Raw genomic sequence first — 19,650 nt, 5'->3', positions numbered from 1 at the left:
AATTTTACCAAAAACAAAAGTAGAAAAATAGAAATTATAAGTAAAAATTTTAAAATGTAGATAATATTAAAGATTTTGCTTTAAAAACTTTGGGATATTAAATTAAGAACAGGTTGAATAGCACGCTTTGAGGTCTTAAGTTTGAATCTCACAAATTTACGAGTTCTCTTTCAAATTTATTTAGATTAATTAATTAGTTAAAATTAATTATTGAATTAATAATGTTGTGGTCATATATGAGTATTGTTTTGTAGTTGTCAGTTAGTATAACGACTCATTTCTAAAGTTTTGGTAAGGTTAAGAATGTGGGACGTGGGGAGCCCAATTTCGAGACCTATTTTGAACAAATCATAGGTGGATTCTATTCACATTTATTTTGACTTAAATCTCGTGAGGTGTAAGTACTATTTTTACAGCTGTCAATTAATATAACAATTGAGTTCTCTAATTTATAATGTCACATGTATTACATATAATTTTTTATATTTAAATAAATTAATTTATATAATTAATATCATAAAAATAATAATAAGAATAATTAAAACAATTATTTTGATAATTTAAATATTATAATATAATGATTCAAGAATTCTAAGTCATTAATAAAGTATTTGTAAAAATTAACATATTAAACATGTATTGGATAATTTATACAAACTCTTTTTGTTTTATGTTGGTCATAAGTTGATGTTGACGATTGACTAACCTTTTAAATTGTTTTGTTTCCTATTTATATATGTTGTTGGCCATTGCTTTTAATAAAGATAAAAGTGCAAGGGTTGTCCAAGATTAAACTAGGGTAGAAATTAAATTTTAATTTTTAATAGTTTATATTTTTATAATTTTTAAAGGATTAAATTAAATTTTTATTATTTTTAAGAAGGGTAAAGTATAATTTTATCTTTACTAATTTAAAATTTTAAAATTTTTAAAAGGCCTAAATAGATAATTTATATTTTAGGAGGGGTCGAGGCCCTTGCCAACCCCTTAAATATGCCATCGGTTTAAACCAAGGTTTACTATCAATTAGAATTTAAAAAACAACGTAAATCCTTTATCACTACACTAGTGAGCTTACTTACAATAACATTTATTGTATCAAAAGCTTTTTGCAATGGTCTTTCTTTAGACATATTTGGCTAGAGTTCACACTTATTGATAATTTAAATTTTATCGTATACGACCTGTATTATGTTTTTTAGAGTGTATTTTTGACACAATATCTAGAACAACCCTCCCTAACTCATAAATAGGAAGATAATGCGTTTTAGCGTACTCGAAGCCATATCCTCCTGCATTAACAACAATATTCATGTCAATCGAGTTAATACTCAATCAGCAATTCAATATTATTTTTTTACCTCATCTAACTTAAAATAAAGAAAAACATATCAAGCTTACGTTAAACTAAAAAAAAAGTAATGAATATTTCAATAGGCGACTTTAATTTCCTTTAAGCAATATATATAGATGTGATTTTTTTTCCCTTTAAAATAATTCAAGCAAAAAAAATGAGAAATAATTGTTTTGTAATTGAAAAGTTTCATCAATATTTTGGTATCATTGTATTGGAAGTATTATTATTATAACTATTAGAAGAACATAAATTTAACCACGCATGAATACATATTTTTCTCCTATTTAAATCTAGTGAGCTTAAAAATTTTATTTTGTAAAAAATAAAATTTTGATATTTCTATGATCACCGAAATGTAACTTTTTAAAATGTAAAAAAAAACATTTAAAAAATTGTGGAAATCATTAAAATTTATAAGAATTTTTTAAAAAATTAAAAATTATTATAATAAAGAGAGCAATATTGATCAAATAAAGAGCTTGCAGATTCATCCCTGTGCCCCATGGGTTGGCATTCACAAATTTCATGCATTATTAGGTTAATTGGGCGTTATTGTTTAATGAAAAATTTTCAATAAAAAGTTGGGAAAATTTTAGCAAATGAACTAAACTTTGAATTAGAAAACAAGAATCAAATTCGAATATTGGAAGCTAGTTTTAAGAAATATTCTTTTGATTTTCACAAATTTTAAATAATCTTTACAATTTTAAAGAATTTTCAATGATTTTCACAAAGGGGGAATAGCTGCCAAATCACAAGTACTTTGCAAATACAAAGCTATCCATGAAGGAGAATTTGAAGACTCTTGTAGCTCAGATTGTTTATTGTCCATTGCCTTGGCATCCCATTGAAGCTCTTTCTTAGGTTGCTTAGAAAATCCTAATCCACCAACATTAGTAACTAAGTTGGCCATTTTCTTTCAACTTCTTTACTTCTGTTGGTGATCTCAAAAGAATCTTTCCTTCCAAAATTATTATCCTGCTGAGTATGGAATCCTATGAGCAAGAAATCAAAATTAATTTACCAGTTAAAATACTTTGAAATGTATTTCTATACATATATAGCATAAAACTAAAGCATAAGCTGAATTAAGAAGACTAAAATTCTGATTTGGCCTCTCAAATATGTAAACCCAAATTGAGCATAAGTCAATTGAAGATGGAGTCTCACTTGTCTGTATTATATTTTCATTTTAATGTACTTATTTTCATTTTCAACAATTTATGTAAGAATGAATTAAGAAAAAACTTATGAATCTATCAGCTACATAAAATGACCTTATGATAGTCAATATAGGGCCTCACCACCCATCAATGGTGTTCTTAGTCACGTTAAAGTTTATTATAAGTCACAATATTGTGTCATTAAATTTAGCTCAATCCTTCTATTATTAAAAGGAATATTTTAATCACTACGCGTTAACGTTAATATTAACGGAATGAGGATATTTAATCGTGATTGATGTAACATTAAATCAAATTAAAAAATTAACCAACAATTTAGAAGGAGTAGAGGTAAGAAATTGCTTTTGATTTTACCCCAAATTGTTTTCAATTATTTTTTTTTTGTACATAATTGTTATGTTTAAATTATTTGTAGTTTGATCCACATCAATCATCATTAAGACATAGTATTCCATTTGTTTTTAAGATCAATAAATTTTTAATTTGATTTGATATTTCATTTAATATCATGTTAATCACCGTTAAACAATGCATTTAATTAACAATAAAGTTAACATATAAGAAATAAAATATTAATTTTTTAAATGTTCAAGGATTAAAATATTCATTCTACTAAAATAAATTATTTAATATAATACAATGAATTCAAACCAAATCTTAAAAGATGCAAATGGATTGAGTGACAATATAAACACATAAAAAAGCTAAAATATAGCAGAAACCAAAAATGATATATAAACACATAAACTACTCAAAATATAAAAGATATGAATTATTAATGTGAAGTTGAAATTCTGAGTTGTACCTAAAATTTTTTATATAAATTTTGGTTATAATATTAAATGACAATTAATTATATTAAAAAAATAGTTACACCTCAACCAGTTTGCTCAAATGGAAACAATACATGTACATAGCGTTGATGCAATTATTGTGGGACACTTAAATGGGATGAAAAGTCCAAATTGGCAGAACATTTTTCTTCTTTGATGGATCACTTCAATAGTCCAAAGTATTATGAAAATGACAATTATCTAATTATATAAGTGGGTGAGATTTTTCTATCCATAATCTATAACTTAACTTTATTAGATAGCTGCCCATCAGTCTTGATTCAATACGAGAACATTTTATGTAAATACGTGAGTTTTTTATAAAAATAATATAAGATTTAGATTAATTATAAAACAGTGTATTTAAGTGTCATTAATATACCAGACAGTATTATCCTAAATCAGACCAAATTATATGTTAATCAGATCCTAAAAATCATTTTTTTTATTTTTGTGGTTAATGAAAAATAATAACTTAAATATAAAGTAATTTAGTATAATTTTAACATTTTTTTATAAGTTAAACAAATAATAAATTTTCAACACATAAGCCCCTACCACTAGCTCTCCACTTATCCCACTCAACTAGGGGACTTCAATCACTTAACCAATTTAAGCTAGTATTAATTGAATTAATCGAACTTTTTAAACCCTTAACTATTAACCGAATTGAAATTTTTTCAAAAATAATTAATCAAATTTAAAATTTTCAATTAATTCGGTCGGTTAACCAAATTAACTAAAATTTATATGTATTTTTTTTGTTAAAACAAGTATAAAACATATAAAAAATTAACCAATTTAACCGAATTTAATATATGTAAAATGTATATAAAAATATAATTTTTTAGTTAATTCAGTTAATTAACCGATTTCGAACCGAATTATCCGTCAACCAAACTTCTAAAAAATTATTAACCAACCCAAATCGAAATAATTCAATTAATCAACCAATTAACCGAATTAATTCGGTTCGGTCGGTTAAATTGATTTTACCCGAAATTTGCACACCCTACACTCGCCAACATTGACACTTCACCCACGTACCATTATCACACAACAACCATCATACCAGCAAGCAATAACAAAAAGAAAACCGGCAGACAAGGAAGAAGACTTCCCAACCAAGTCCAACAACCTACAACAGAAAAGAAAAAGAAAAAAAGAGAGAAGTCATCATTCAAAAGAAAAAATAAAAAAGAACCCATATTGAAATATTTCGGGTCTCTAGCCTTGGATGGTTTCGAGGTATCTTCTTCGAAATTTAATCATCTTAATAAAAGATTAGATTTTACTAGAACAATAATTTTTACCCTACAAAATCCAAGAATATGAGTTCGGGAGTCGGTTACATATGAGGAAGGATTAGCACCCTCATAACGCCCAAAATTGGTACCTAGTTGGTTACTTGATGTTTTGATTTCGAAAATTAAAAATTCAAAGAGAATTTAAAATACGATCTCTCTTTGCATGATTTTTTTATTAAAATATCACTTCACTAAATTAAATTTTACGAAAATACATTATTTCAAGTTAATCGAGAAGAAAAGATCATGCCCTGTAAGTTAGGACACGATGCTTTGAATTCTCGAAAACAAGAAAAATCACCATTTGACCATTACTTAAATCTCGTTTTTTTTAAATAGGATAATCAATTACTTCGGTTTTAGAAAGAGGCGATACTCCGTAAGCTAGGAGCATGACTCCCCAAATTCCAAAAATAATGAACGTTGCCTTGATTTTAATTATTTCCTATGCGTCGAGTAAAATGAAAATAACATTTAAAGCGATGTACATTTGATTTATTTGGGCATAGTATAAAAATGAATAAATATATTTAAACATAATATGCGGCATGATGGTAGCAAAATAAAAAAAATTGTAATGTGTAAAAAATGAAACGATGATATTAGAATAATAAAAAAATAAAAATAAAAAATAGTAAAAATAACATCAATTCATAGTAATAGTACCAATAATCATGTCATAATTACTACCCTAATACTAATATAAATAATAAAAGAAAAATAAATATAGTAATAATAATAACAAGGATAAAAATAAGAATGCATAGTAAAAAAAAAAGAAATATAAATAACATAAATTTCAAGTGTTAAAAGAAATAGTAAATCAAGTGGAAAAATTAAATAAATGAGGGATTAAATTGAAATTTAAACAAAACTTAAAGCATGAATTGAGAAATAAATGAAGAAATGGGAAATAAAAGACTAAATTGAAAACATAACAAAATCTAGTGCCTAAATTATAAGAATAAAAAACATAAAAGATTAAATTAAAATGGAATATAAAAGTTTGGGGCTCAGAGAGCAATTAATCCAATTTGTGTCATTCCCTTAGGTTGACAGTAGGTCAAAGGACCAAATTGCAAGGGAATCAAAATAACGGGATAAAAAATGAAATAAAATAAACAATGTGCAGGACTAATTTAAAAACATGCTAAAAAGCGAAAGGGCCAAAATGACAAATAACCCATTCATTCAAAACACGCAGATCTAAAGGAGTTCAGGTCGGGTCATTGGGTTATGCGTTAAAACAACGCCATTTTAGACATTTATGCTACACCCCAAAACGACGTCGTATTGTCCCCTTATATAAGCTAAGAAACCTAAAAAAAAATCATTTCTCTTCTGTGTTAAAAAAAACTTTCCCTTTTCTTTTTTTCTCTCAACTCACTCTCCGTCTGGCCAAGGGTCGTCGCACCTCCGCTGCGGCCATCGGTCATCAACGACAGCGACCGTTGCCTCCGGTAGCCGGAGTTGTAAAAAAAATTATTTTTTTAGCCCTTTTGACTCCCAAAGCCCAGATCCGAAGGCTAATGCCTTCTAACCTCAAAAAAAGAAGGGAAAATAAAAAACTCTCAGCCTTACCACATTCGTTGAACCCTCGGCAGAACCTTAGTGGGCTTTGAGGTATTTGGGGGTCGAAGATAGTCCCCGACGGCGGCAGAAGGCGAAACGACAGGTAAAAAAGGAACTTTTATTTTTTATTTATTATGTTTTTTTAAATAAACTACCTTTTTTTTGTTTTCTTTGTTCTTTCTATTTCAACTCTTGTGTCAAAAAATACAACCTTGTTGTTATGGCTTTTATAGCCGATTACATATTTTTTTCTTTTCTTTTTCGCTATTTCTACTATTTCTATCATCTTTCTTGTTTAGTTTTTCTTTGCAAGCATTTGTGGCAAGGTCAACGGCGCTGAGGAGCCGTGCCTTGTCATTTTGGTGAAAGAGAGAGGCAGGCCTCGGGCGACGCTCCTACTGATGTGGCCAAGGCAGAGGAGCGGCAACAGCCGGAGGCTTAGAGGTGGCTAGGCTTTCTTGTTTAGTTTTTAGGTTTTGGGCTTTTAAGGTTTTTAAGTTAGCAGATTTGGGTTAGCGTAAATTGGGCTCGTAATTTGGACTTCAGTTATTATTTTGTTTGTTTTGTTGTTTTATTTATTGGGCCAGACGGATTTGGGCCCTTACAATTGAAGTTGAAAGCGGCGAAGAGAGTTTCGTTTCGGTGGTCAAATATGTTGATCAAGCATAGGCAATGGTGTCGGGGATGGGAAGAAAAGATGGAGAGAAGTAAGGACCGAAAAAAAAAGCAATGGAGAATAAAGTAATTAAAAAATTTTGTATGGTTAATTAATTAAAAAATATTTTTAATTAATAAAATAAATAGAAATTGAAAATGAATTTAAATGAATTTAATTTAAATCATTTTTCCTTTTAATACACATGGCACAATATTATTGGTTCACTAATATATGTGGCATGATATGATTGGATTGGATAAAAAAAATTAACCGCCATCAATCACGTAGTTTTTAAGTCCAAAAAGTAATTTTATATACCAAATAGATATAAATTATTAAGTTCAAGTACCTGTTTAGATATTAACCTATTTTTCTTATATTCTTAACAATAATGATTGATTTTCAATTTTAGCCCCTCTACTTTTTATCTATACTGAAGGCCCTAAGCCCCTAAGTCCTGGTTATTTTCTTTTATATTTTTAACAATAATGGTTAAGTTGCAATTTTGGTTTCTCTACTTTTTAACTATATAAAAATAGTCAAATTTCAATTCTAATCGCTATATTATGTTAAAATTTAAATTTTGATTTTTATAATTGAATTTTTATATAATGTGGTACCTCAACGTTTATAACGTAGATTAAAGAATTGTTAACATTGTCAATTTTTTTGTTAAATTCAAATCCATTGTATTGTCATTTTTTGTGACATGATTATCAAGTGGCTATTTTTTTTTAATGTTAGAATGTCACACAAATAAAATTTAACAGAAGAATCTTAACAGTATTAACAATCAGACCTAAATTTGTTTATGACATGATATGTTCATGTGAAATTCAGTTTTGATGATATATATATCATACATATCATACTTTAAAATTTAATTCGATTTACGGAGCGTGTAAATAATAACTTATTTAGATTCAGTTGGCTAAATTTTTAAAAATAATCGGGAAATAATGATAAATATAAGAAGAAAAGGATATGTTAAATATTAGGTAATTAAATAAAGTAAAAAATATCATTTTAATTTATTAAATTTAAATAAAAAATAAAAGATAAATTTAATTTATCAAACTTAAACAAAAGAAAAGTCTCATAAATATGCTAAAAGATACAAAAGAAATTAAAAAGAAGTGTTATCCACATCACAACTTTAATTTTGGTTTTCTAAAATTTAAACACTAAATTATTAAAAATAATTTGACTAAAAAATCAATTTAAAATATAATTGTAATATTTAATTAAGTGATATATATTCAACAATTCTCATTATAAGTTCTATAACTAGTAATAACTCCTCTTCAACTCATAAATAAGAAGATAATGTGTTTCAGTGCACTCGAACTCATATCCTCTTACATTGACAACAATACTCATGTCAATCGAGTTAAGACTCAATCAACAATTAAATGATAATTAATTTAAAATAACAAGTGTAATTTAATATTGATACAAAATCTAACTAAGTGATCATAATTATAACACTAATAACAAAAAAAATTAATATATTTAATATAATTGTAATTAATTTTTGTATGTGTTTGTGTCTTAGTTCATCTCATATTTTTGTTTAAATTATTATATTGATTAAATATTCAATTTTAACATAAATTTCATTCAATTAAGAATTACATTATTTAATGAAAAAAATTAAAAAGATTACAAAAAAATATTATTGGAACTAATATTATATTAAACTTTAATTTAAGCGTAGAGAGAGTATATTCTAGTATTATTTTTAGGCTTAAGGGTATAAAAAGTCCTTAAACTTTTTTAAATAAAAAATAATTAGGACTCCTTTTTTTCACTCAATTGGGTATTTGAACCGCTAAAATACATCCAAAAAAACATTTTGACCGTTAACTTTAACAGTTGACAGTTAAAATTAATTGCCTCTAATTCTTTTTAGTTAAAGTCATCACGTGTCACAACCACGATGTGATATGTGGCAAAAAATAATAAAAATTAAAAATTATTAAGTTTTAATAATAATAATTAGGAAAAAAATAGAAAAATTATAAATATGGTAAAAATTATGAAATCGATAGAAATATAACAAATTTATTAAAGTCATAAGAAATTATAAATAAATGTAAATAAATATAAAATTCGTAAAAAAATTATAAAAATTATCGTATCAAAAGAATCATGTTATAATTTTTTCTATAACTTTTAATAATTTTTATTTTTATCATTTTTCGCCACATGTCACACTCTGTTACTACACAGGATGGCTTTAACTAAAAAAAATTAGGATAGTTAACTTTAATGGTCAACAGTTAAAGTTAATGGTTAGAGGGCCTTTTTTTATGCATTTTATAATTTTTTTATGATTTTTATAAAATCTTACAGTTTTTTTATTTTCTTTTTAAAATTTTCATAATTTTTTTTTCTAATTTTTAATAAATAATTATAAATATTTTTTATTATAAATTAATAGTTAAAGGGCTTTTTTGATGTATTTTGACAATTTAAATACACAATTAAGTGCAAAAAAAAGGCTTAATTGCTTTATTTGAAAAAAAATTGAGGGTCTTTTTTATATATTTTAAAAGTTCAAGTATCTAATCGAGTGCAGAAAAATATAGAGGCTTAATTTTTTATTTTTTTTTGAAAAAGTTTAAAGTTGTTTACACCATTAAATCTTATTTTTACTATACTAGTAATGAAAAGTGATTAGAGTTTTCACCATGCAACTAAATAACTTGTGAACCCCTCTTCTAATATTATAATAAAAAAATTATGATAGGTAGATTTTTAATATTATCTTACATTATATTATCATAATATTTTATATAATCATTGGCTTTGCTTTAATTGGATGGTTGTTGTTGCAATAATTTTAAAAAACTCAAAATTAAAATGCATTTAAATAAAAAAAGAATATGAACACAATCAACAAAGAAACATGTAATCAACAGTCATCATATATTATCATTTAGACATTTGCACAGCCACATAAAAAAGAAACAATACAAGCTTATCATAGCTGTGGGTTATGGGCTCACCACGCGCATGATTTATGAATATAAAATTTTAATAATTATGCCAAATTTTTGGACTTTGAAGCAAATGTTTCTGCTACCAGCAGAGGGAAAGCAATAGTTGCATCACAATGTACCTGATTCCATATAATCATGGAAGGAGTCAAGAACTTATTGAAGTTGAAAAGCGAGTATCTAACACTGGAAGATGGAAAAGCATACCTTAACTGTTTTAGCAGAGCCTCGTATTTTCCCCCATGAAACAGCTTCGTCTGGGCGAGCCCCGGAATCACTCCCATCATACTCTTGAGCTGTATTTATGTAAACAGCATAATCGGCACCATTACGCATCATATTAGCATTACAGATATGATGCTTCGGCAATCCGCCTCCTAAGATTATCATTCCTGTTTTCCTAGGACTTGCACGGACTGCTTCACCATTCATGGCCCTAATATCTGCTCAAAAAGTAATCAAGTTAGATATGCATATCCCCAATCCTCGAGCAGGAGCAGTCAACAAGCAATGAAACACCTACCTTGCACTACATCGATTATCAGACCCGGGCTGCGGAAACAATGAAAATATAACATATCCCCTAAAGAGCCATCTGTTAATCCAGGACAGAAAACAGGAATATTGTTCTGGAAAATACAAATAAATAACAAAAATGAGCATAGTTAAGGAATGGATAACTGCGCAGATCATCATATCTTCCCAATGCAAGTAGTTCAATCAGTAACACAATATCTTCACAATGCAATATTTCATAATAGGTTACACATATACGACTTCAATGGGGGCATAGTTAACGAATGGAGGCTAAATTGGCAATAAAACTTGCCTTGTATGCCCAGTAGAGGTATGAACTTCCGTTGTTTATTTCTCGTCCCAAACGTGCAATTAACTTTGATGGAGTCCACAATACATTCTGTAAAATCGAAAACAAGAGGTAGGAGGATATCCATATCTAGATATGGATAGAACATGGATGCTGGATGCAAGTACTTCAAAAAAAAGTGCAGCAACATGTGGTATAACATAACAGAATCTACGTGTGTGTGAAATTACCTCTTCAAGTTGTTCCTTCAACATCTGATCAAGAATTGGAATGATCCAATCCTCAAATTTGCAGTAATTGTCATTAGGAACCAACAAGTTACCAATGCGATTCAATCCTCTTGAACGTAACTGAGCACCAGGTAGCGAAAAATCACCCTTATATGTTGGAGCAAGACACTTTATAAGATCTTCTTCTATGCCAACAGTTGTTGTAACTATGACATCTACCTACAATCCAGAAACACACGACGAAGGATTATGAATAAAATATGTATCCCGAAATACCAGTTCTACACAAAAGAAAGTCTGATTTGGAACTCACCATGTGGTGCTCGGTAAGATATCGAACAGTGTCTCGAACACCAGATGAAATAAGATTTGATGTGAACCCCAAAAACACCTTGGATCTCACAGATTCTCTGTAGGTAGGATCCTTCTCCTCTTCACTGCTGTCCTCAGCTATAGGCTCATCAGAAAGTCTCCAATTTAACTTATTGATCAAGAATAATTTTAATGAATTTAGCTAACAACCCAACATCCAAAACATTAATGCTACGTTTGGGAACATATAGATTATGAGATTTAATACGCTTATGTAATTTTGAGAAATAATCATAAATATTACATTTCCAAGTGAAAAAAAAAAACTAAAAAGAAAGGAAACCAACCATCTCATTGACAATTTCAATAGCTTCTCCAAAATTGGAAGCTTGAAATACAGAGGAAAGCATGGATTTAAGAAGTCTGGAGTAGTTTACACCTTGATTGAAATCATAACCTTCGATTCTAGTACAAATTCCTTCAAGGGAATCTGAGCCTTTGAAAACTGCTGAGTGTGCAGACTTTATAAGCTTATCATCCATGATCTCCTTTTACCGCCTTTCGTCCTTCGCCAAGAAAACTGTCACCGGAGGAAGAAGAAACTCCATATGATTAGCTTTAATACTTAGAAATGCAACCATAAGCGGAAATGAAAAAGAACACTACACTGTCACTGAAAGGTTACTCAACATACCAATGCGTAGATTGGTTTCCTGTATCAAGAATGCTAATTGGCGGGGCAGTGGTGCTAGTTTGATAACCGATACACCGATGGTTTAAACTATAACTAGATTATGGGAGGCAATCAAAGTGGTTCCAATAACAAGGGTAAACTATAAAAACGGTGACTAAATTATTACCTTCATTTTATTTTAATCACTGAATTATTAACTTTTTTCAATTTAGTCATTAAACATTTCGAAAGCGGAAGCTGATGTGAGTTTTTTTATTAGTTAAATAATAAATTTAATACATTAATATTTATATATTCTATTAATTTAATCCTAAATATAAAATAATCAACAAATTTAACTCTCAATATTTACAAGTTTTATCGTTTTAATTTGAATTCTAAAAATTTTAATAATTAAGGCCTCAAATTTAAGAAAAAAGTCATTAAATATAATCTTTGAATTACTATCATTAGGAATTGGCCATTTCATTAAATTCATTAAATTAGAACTAAATTGATAATTTTTATAAATTTTGAGGGCTGAATTTATTAAATTTTCTAAAATTGAATTTTTCTAAAATATTTTATATTTAAGATCAATTTAATAAAATATGTAGATATTGATGAGCTAAATTAATTATAAAACTAATTAAAAAAAACCCATAATGATTTGAAAAACAAAACAAAGGCAAATTGCGTAATAAAAACTAAATCTTTTCACATGGTGAATCTTCTAAAATCTTATATTACATGAGCTTTTTTTTTAAAGATATAAAGATAATTTAAAATTATAATAGATAAATTAAAATATTTAAATTATAATACACCCTATTAATTTTAAAATGATATGAGGATTGGTATCACATACCAAAATTTAAAAAGAAAATTATTAATCAATTGGAGTTTTTAAATTCTACGAGCAGGTTTGGTAAATATATTATAGGGTCTAGTAAAAAAAATTAATTACATAAATAATATGACACTTATGATACTTTCAATCCATTTGTGGAATCTAAAAAATTCCAATGACAATGTATTAATTATTAAATTTAAAATGGGTTGATTCTGTCCACTGTCAATGGAGTTCTTTAATTCCACAAACAATGTTTAGTACATGACACGTGTTTATTTTAATTTATTTTAATTTTTTAATATTCCTTAAAAAGACACATGACATCATTTCACTTCCACTAGTGGAGTTTTTTTAACCTCCCCAATCCGGCCTAGACATTAGACCTGAATTCGAAAAATTACATCGGTTACCGAGATGACCTAGTATGATCGGAGTTTTATAAAACGGTTATTTTAGAAAATTTGTTTATTTTAAAAGAAAACTTAGTCTATTATAGAAAAACCTAAGAGTTAACAAAAACCAATTAATTTTAATATTTTTTTTGGTAACGGTGACTATTTTTGAAATTTTAGTTAATTTCTATTTTATTTATTATTCAGAATTTTACTTATACTCTAGCAACGGAAAAGTGATAATAATTTATATTTTTAATAAAAAACAAAGTTCATGTATAACTAATTAATACTCATGTTAATATCCTAAAATCAATTTAAATGGCATGCATACTAAAAGAAAATGAAATCTTAAGTCTCACGCCACAAATTAGATAAAATACTACAATTTTAAAATAACAAAAATTATAAAAATATACCTAATAATTCAGTGTAAGTTATGAAGTTCAGTGTGAGTTACATTATAAACAAAATCAATATAATATTAAATGGAGTAAAAAATAAACAAGTGTGAGCAACAACCCAATTGGATAAAGCACCCCCTTGAAACCAACGGGGAAGATTAGCATGACTTGAACTTGGAAAACAAGGGGGAAGGGAGAATGCTTAACTAATTAGGTTACTGCCTAAACTTGTTTATTTTTTTAATTCATTTAATATTTATTTTAAGGGTATTTTTCATTCTAGTTTGTTGAAATTAAAAAGAAAAAAAATTGAGATTATTTTTTAGTTATTTATTTCATCTAACCCTCTATATTTTTGGGTGTTGTATTTTTAACTCCACTAACAGTGGACTAGATAATTTCCCTTTTAAAATTTAATGCATTCATTTTTTGTTTTATTTCAAATTTAAAACATAAAATTTATTTTAAATTCAAGATAAATATAAAATATATTCAATATAAATGGATAAATATTGAAATTATATGTAAACTTTGGTCTGATGCGCAATGTTATATATGAACTTTTATTTTGTGTGATTTTATACATGAAATTTTTATTTAATTCGATTTTTACAAAAAAAAACTAACACTATTGTCGACTTAGCATAATTTTACATTGATATATTGAATAAATAAATAATTATATTAATTCAATATAAAATTAAATATATGTATTTATTCATTTAAATATGCAAGTTAAATCAAAATAATTTTACATTGATATATTGAATAAATAAATAATTATATTAATTCAATATGAAATTAAATATATGTATTTATTCCGCAAGTTGAATCAAAATACTAACATTATTTCTAGCAACAATTACATTTGGAGTCCAAGTGCTATTATTGCAGAGGTGAAGTAAATTTGGAACATAAATTCAACATCATCTATACTTTTTCTTAAATTCTATTTTTTTTTTTTGTTTAAGAAAGAAAATAAAAACCTGTTCGGCCATCACATACGGTGCTACGCCATCAGAAATCGGAAATCGTTGGATTCTCAACCGGTGGAATAAGGTCGAACATTTAGAATAGATCTGATGCTCGAAATTTGAAGGGAAAAGTTATTTGCATGTTTGAGACTGATTCTTTTTAAATAAAATAAAATTCTATATAGGATTTGGGGGGAAAAAATTAGCGACTCCAAATATGAAATGAAATAAATTCAAAATAATAAAATAAAATAAATTTTGGTTTAATTTTTTTCTTTTTTAAATATTAATCTCATTATAAGTAGTTATCATATTTGCTCTTTTTGATATAAAGCTTTCCCAACTTTTAAATAGGAGAATAATATACCTGTACAGGCCAATTTTGGGCCCTAAACCAAACAACCCAATAACCCGTCAGCCCAACTAACCTGAACCCATTACAAATTAAACCCAGATACATTACATTCATAGCCCAAAACCCCAAAACCCTAATCAGTCGAACCACTCGCCGTTGCCCCATGTGCGCGATCACTCAGCCCCCACGCGAGCTGCCAGACCACTTCCTCCTCTGCCCGAGACCTGGCACTGCCCATATCGTTGGACACTCCCACCACCAACACCGGCCATGCCCTGCAAAAACAACAGACAAGCAAAGCAGAAGCAAGAATAGAAAAAAATAATAACAAAGTATGTAACAAAATAGGCTATAAAAGCCGAAAAAAAACTGAAATGGGACCCTTTTTTTCTTCTCTCTTTCGATTTCTTAACAAAAAAGCAAACAATTGATATCCGAAATACTACGATCTTAACATCAAAAGGCAGAGATTCGAACACCCAAAATCAGTGAATTAACAAGTCAAAAATCAGAACCGGAAACCTAAGGTGATTGTGAATCTATTCTTGTTTTGTCTTCTGTTCTATTTTCCCATATATATATACTAAAATATATAAAAATAATAATATAATACAAACAATAAAAAGAAAAAGAAAAAAATTGACCTTTTCGAATTTCCGGCCACCGTGCACGGTGGCCGGCGCCGGCACCGACGAGACTCCGGTGACCGGACCGGTGACCGGCCCATGGCCGGAGCTCCCTCTTCTCCCCTCTCTTCTTTCTTCCCTCTCCCCTTCTCTCCTTTTTTTTCTCTCCACGGTACAAAATGAATTTTTTTTAGAAAAATTTTGACTTATATAGGGGTCCAAAACGCACCGTTTTGGACCCCCTCTGTTTAGACTAAAAACTACGCCGTTTTGGACGCGGGTCGGGTCACCAGGTCAGATCCGCGTGTTTTTTAATTCAATGGTATATTTGCGCATTAGATCCTTCCGCATTTTCAGTGTTTTAAATCAGGTTTATTTTTGTTTATAATCTGGCCCTAAAATTTAATCTGACTTGCAATCTACTCCCTGTTGATGCGCTGCGCTTTGATAGAATGGGAATATTACTGATTCCGTCCCCCATGTTTCGCTTGTGTTGCAATACGACCCCGTGGCTATTTTTATTTTAGATTTGACCCCAAAACTTCGATTTTAATCCAATTTTGGTCCTTTTTTCATTTATCTTTAATTCTTATCTAAATTTTCTTGTATTTTCATATTATTATTATTATTATTATATATTTTTATTATATATTTTTATTATATGCATATACATATATGTATTTATGTTTAGTATTTTAGCTACTTTATTTTAACATTTAAATGTTATGCTTGCTTTTATATATTTTAATAATATATTATTATCTTTATTACAATAGTGTATATTTTTATTTATGTGTATAGATTTATATATATAGTATTTTTGTGTTACATTGTTGTTCTTCGTATTTTAATGCCATTACTATTATGATTGTTAATGTAGTGAATGTGTTGTTGTATGTATACATCTTTATATCGTCATTGTTATTATCATTAACCATAGTATATATTTTGTTATATATGTATATATCTATTGGTGCATAGCATTACTTTTTAATTACTTTATTCTAATATTTCTATATCGATTATATGTATATATTTAATATGCCTATGTACATATCCATGTATTATTAGCTGTTTGTTCCCTATATGTATGCATTATGTAAATATTTTAATATTATTTAACATATGTATTTTCGTTTTATATGCTTTACATACGTTTTTAATATATTGTACTTTATATATCGTTATGTATATTTTTAGTATATATATATTTGAGAAATATTATCAACAGTTTTATTATTATTTTTAAATAAGTATATATATCGTGCACATATTTTAATACTACATTCTACAAATTTTTATATTATGTATTTAGTCCAGCATTATATACTTAGTATTTCTAATATCCTTATTATTTATATCTATGAATGTATATGTCTACGTAGTATGTTAGTAGGTCCACTTTTATATTGTTGTTATTTCTAATGTATATGCATATATCATCTATGTGTTATATATATTATATATTTTCAATATTTTTGCATTATTGCCCTATATGTTATTTACTTCAGCATATTTTTAATTTTTCCATTTATTTATTTTTATTTCATCTCAATTTTGTTTTGCATTACTTCAAGAATCTTATCCATGTCCTTCTAATTAATTTCAACAATCTAGGCAATATACCGACTTAACATTAAGTCATCGAGTTCATCGCTATGTTGGATGAACGTCAATTGACTCGTGTTAAAGCGATATACCCTTCTCAAAAAACCAGAATAAACTAAAATCTCTCGTCTTCTTTTAATTGGATCACGACTAAATTTTAATATTGAACTCGTATTTTTAAAAATCAAGACAACACGTGTTTATGAGATACCAATTTTGGGCGTCGCGAGGGTGCTAATACCTTCCTCGCGCGTAACTGACTCCCGAACCCTATTTTTTCTCTGGATTTTAACGTGGACTTAAATTCATTTCTTTTCATTTCAAAAATAAATTTATAAGGTGTCCGATCACACCTATAAAAAGGATCGGTGGCGACTCCCCTTTTATTTCAAAATTGAACTTCAGTTTCTAAACTTTTTCATTAGATCGCCACAATTAGCGACCCCGAAACTAATTTTTACGTCGCTACAGCTGGCGACTCCACTGGGGACCGCTTTGTTGAGAGTCGTGTCTGGAATTAAACACGTTTTGTCAAAATTTTCAAATTTCCTTGTTCAAAGTAAATATTTGGTCGTGATCCGAAAATCTCGTTTTCAAAATTCATGCATTTGTATCGTGCTGTAAATATTTCTTCTAACTTGCTTATTTGGTTGTTTTTCAGTTTTCAATTTTTATGGTTTTAATTTTGGTTTAGTTTCTTTAAGTGAAACGTAAAGGTTTATGAGTTGTTCCCCACACACCGTGTACTTGCATTTTCGCATAACATGAGCTCTCTACCCGGGCTCCGTCCGTTTAAGTGAAAGTAAACGCTATGCCTTCGTGAGTTAACTCGTCCCTCTGCACAGGCTAGTGAATACTTTCGGGTTACATATGACTTATGCTTTCGTGAGTTAACTTGTCCCTCCGCATAGGCATAAGTAAATGTAATCCCTCGAATTGAACTCGTGAGCCTATGATAGGTTATGACCGAGGCTTCGTGCTGATCTTAGCAGATGATAGTACGAGCAATTCGAGTACCTGTCTAGAACCGAGACTGCATATAACGAACCATACGAGCTATCCAATTAGAGCCATACCGAACCTCTGTCCGCTTATAGTCACCAAAATAAGCACACGGGAAAAATGCCTTTTGCCTTTCATTTACACTGTTTATGCAAAATAATTGGATTGGGTAGTTTAATTTGTTTTTCAAATTATATTTGTTGTGTTTACTAACCAAGTTTGTTTGTTTTTGTTTTTATTTTCATCATGCATCATAGGCATCATATTAGGAAGTTGTTGATTAAAAGTTGGTTGCCAAAAAACGGGTTTCTGATGGAGGAGTCAATTACACAAATAACCGAGAAGAATGCCGTGGTTCGGGACTGGTCTCTAAAAATTCAAAGAGAAAAGAGGGATAGTCTAGTGGAAGAGTGTTTCGCCAATTTTCCCAAACATATAACTGTAAATGTTCGCCAAAATAACTTTGAGGATTTGGTTCGAATTTGGAATCAGTGGGATTCAGACACTAGAGACATTTTCACTGAGAGGTATGGAGATATAGCTCACCTGATCACCATCCGTGTAGACGAACAGTTGATTCAAGCCATGGTTCGGTTCTGGGACCCAGCTTATCAGTGTTTCACTTTCAATCAAGAAGACATGACTCCAACCATAGAAGAGTATGCTGCTTTACTCCGCATCGACAATGTACAATTCGGTAAAATATATGTGAAGGAGCCTAAGCCGATGACCTTCAAGAAAAAGTTAGTGAGACTGACAGACATGACTGATGCATGGGCCGAAAAACAGATAAAGAAGAAGAATGAAACCATTTGCATTCCATGGTCCTCCCTACGAGATTTAGCTCTGAACCATCCCGACATGCTGAAAAGGGTAAATCTATTCGCTTTGGCCATTTATGGTTTGGTCATTTTCCCAAAAGTTCTCGGACATCTCGAAGTTGCAGTAGTTGATTTCTTCGAAATGTTAAAACAATGAATCAACCCTGTCCCGACCATCCTAGCCGAGACCTTCAGGTCCCTGAGTAGTTGTCGAATAAAAGGGGAGGGACGATTTATCGGATGCGCACAGTTGCTCAATGTTTGGATTTTGAGTCACTTCTGGAAGGTAGAGCGCACTCCGTTCCATATGTTTTCTAAAACATTCTCCCCACTAGAAGCTTACCTCAAGAAAGAATGGTCGAAGAAAGTCACCGAGCAACATTGGGTATCAGTTTTTCAGAATCTTCGCGCCGAGAATATAACATGGAGAGCACCCTGGATCCGTCCTTCAGTTCTGCTATACAAATGTGGAAGCCAAGATTGGGTACCTTTACTCGGGTTATGGGGAGGAGTTGGATATGCTCCGCTATTAGTCCAAAGGCAATTTTCTTCGCGACAATTCCTCCCCGCAACTGGAGGATTAGCACAGTTCGAGTTCGCTTTCGCGGGTGAAAGATATATGAAGAGAGTCCGAGACACTGCAAAGTATTGGAAGGAAATT

At 29.2% G+C, this 19,650-nt stretch overlaps 1 protein-coding gene across 1 annotated transcript; it reads right to left on the bottom strand.

The window, feature by feature from the left end:
* Positions 1 to 9,801: 9,801 nt before the first annotated feature.
* LOC107896253 (deoxyhypusine synthase) lies at positions 9,802 to 12,073 on the bottom strand. Its single transcript, XM_016821364.2, has 8 exons — positions 11,976 to 12,073; positions 11,629 to 11,861; positions 11,283 to 11,450; positions 10,970 to 11,188; positions 10,743 to 10,829; positions 10,437 to 10,542; positions 10,121 to 10,356; positions 9,802 to 10,035 (listed from the first exon to the last, which is right to left on the bottom strand). Exons 2-8 carry the CDS (start codon positions 11,821 to 11,823, stop codon positions 9,958 to 9,960), a joined length of 1,089 nt encoding a protein of 362 aa, XP_016676853.1. The 5' UTR covers positions 11,824 to 11,861; positions 11,976 to 12,073; the 3' UTR covers positions 9,802 to 9,957.
* Positions 12,074 to 19,650: the final 7,577 nt, after the last annotated feature.

This window comes from Gossypium hirsutum, chromosome A10 (assembly GCF_007990345.1).
Source record: "Gossypium hirsutum isolate 1008001.06 chromosome A10, Gossypium_hirsutum_v2.1, whole genome shotgun sequence".
NCBI classification, from domain to species: domain Eukaryota; kingdom Viridiplantae; phylum Streptophyta; class Magnoliopsida; order Malvales; family Malvaceae; genus Gossypium; species Gossypium hirsutum.
This window is presented reverse-complemented; position numbering and strand designations above follow the sequence as displayed.

Excerpts from the sequence above, each read along its gene's own strand:
- LOC107896253 (XM_016821364.2), bottom strand. The coding sequence starts at position 11,823 with ATGGATGATAAGCTTATAAAGTCTGCACACTCAGCAGTTTTCAAAGGC. Across the intron at positions 11,189-11,282 it reads ATCTTACCGAGCACCACATG|GTAGATGTCATAGTTACAAC; the intron begins GTGAGTTCCAAA and ends TCTGGATTGTAG. Across the intron at positions 10,357-10,436 it reads GATAATCGATGTAGTGCAAG|ATATTAGGGCCATGAATGGT; the intron begins GTAGGTGTTTCA and ends CTTTTTGAGCAG.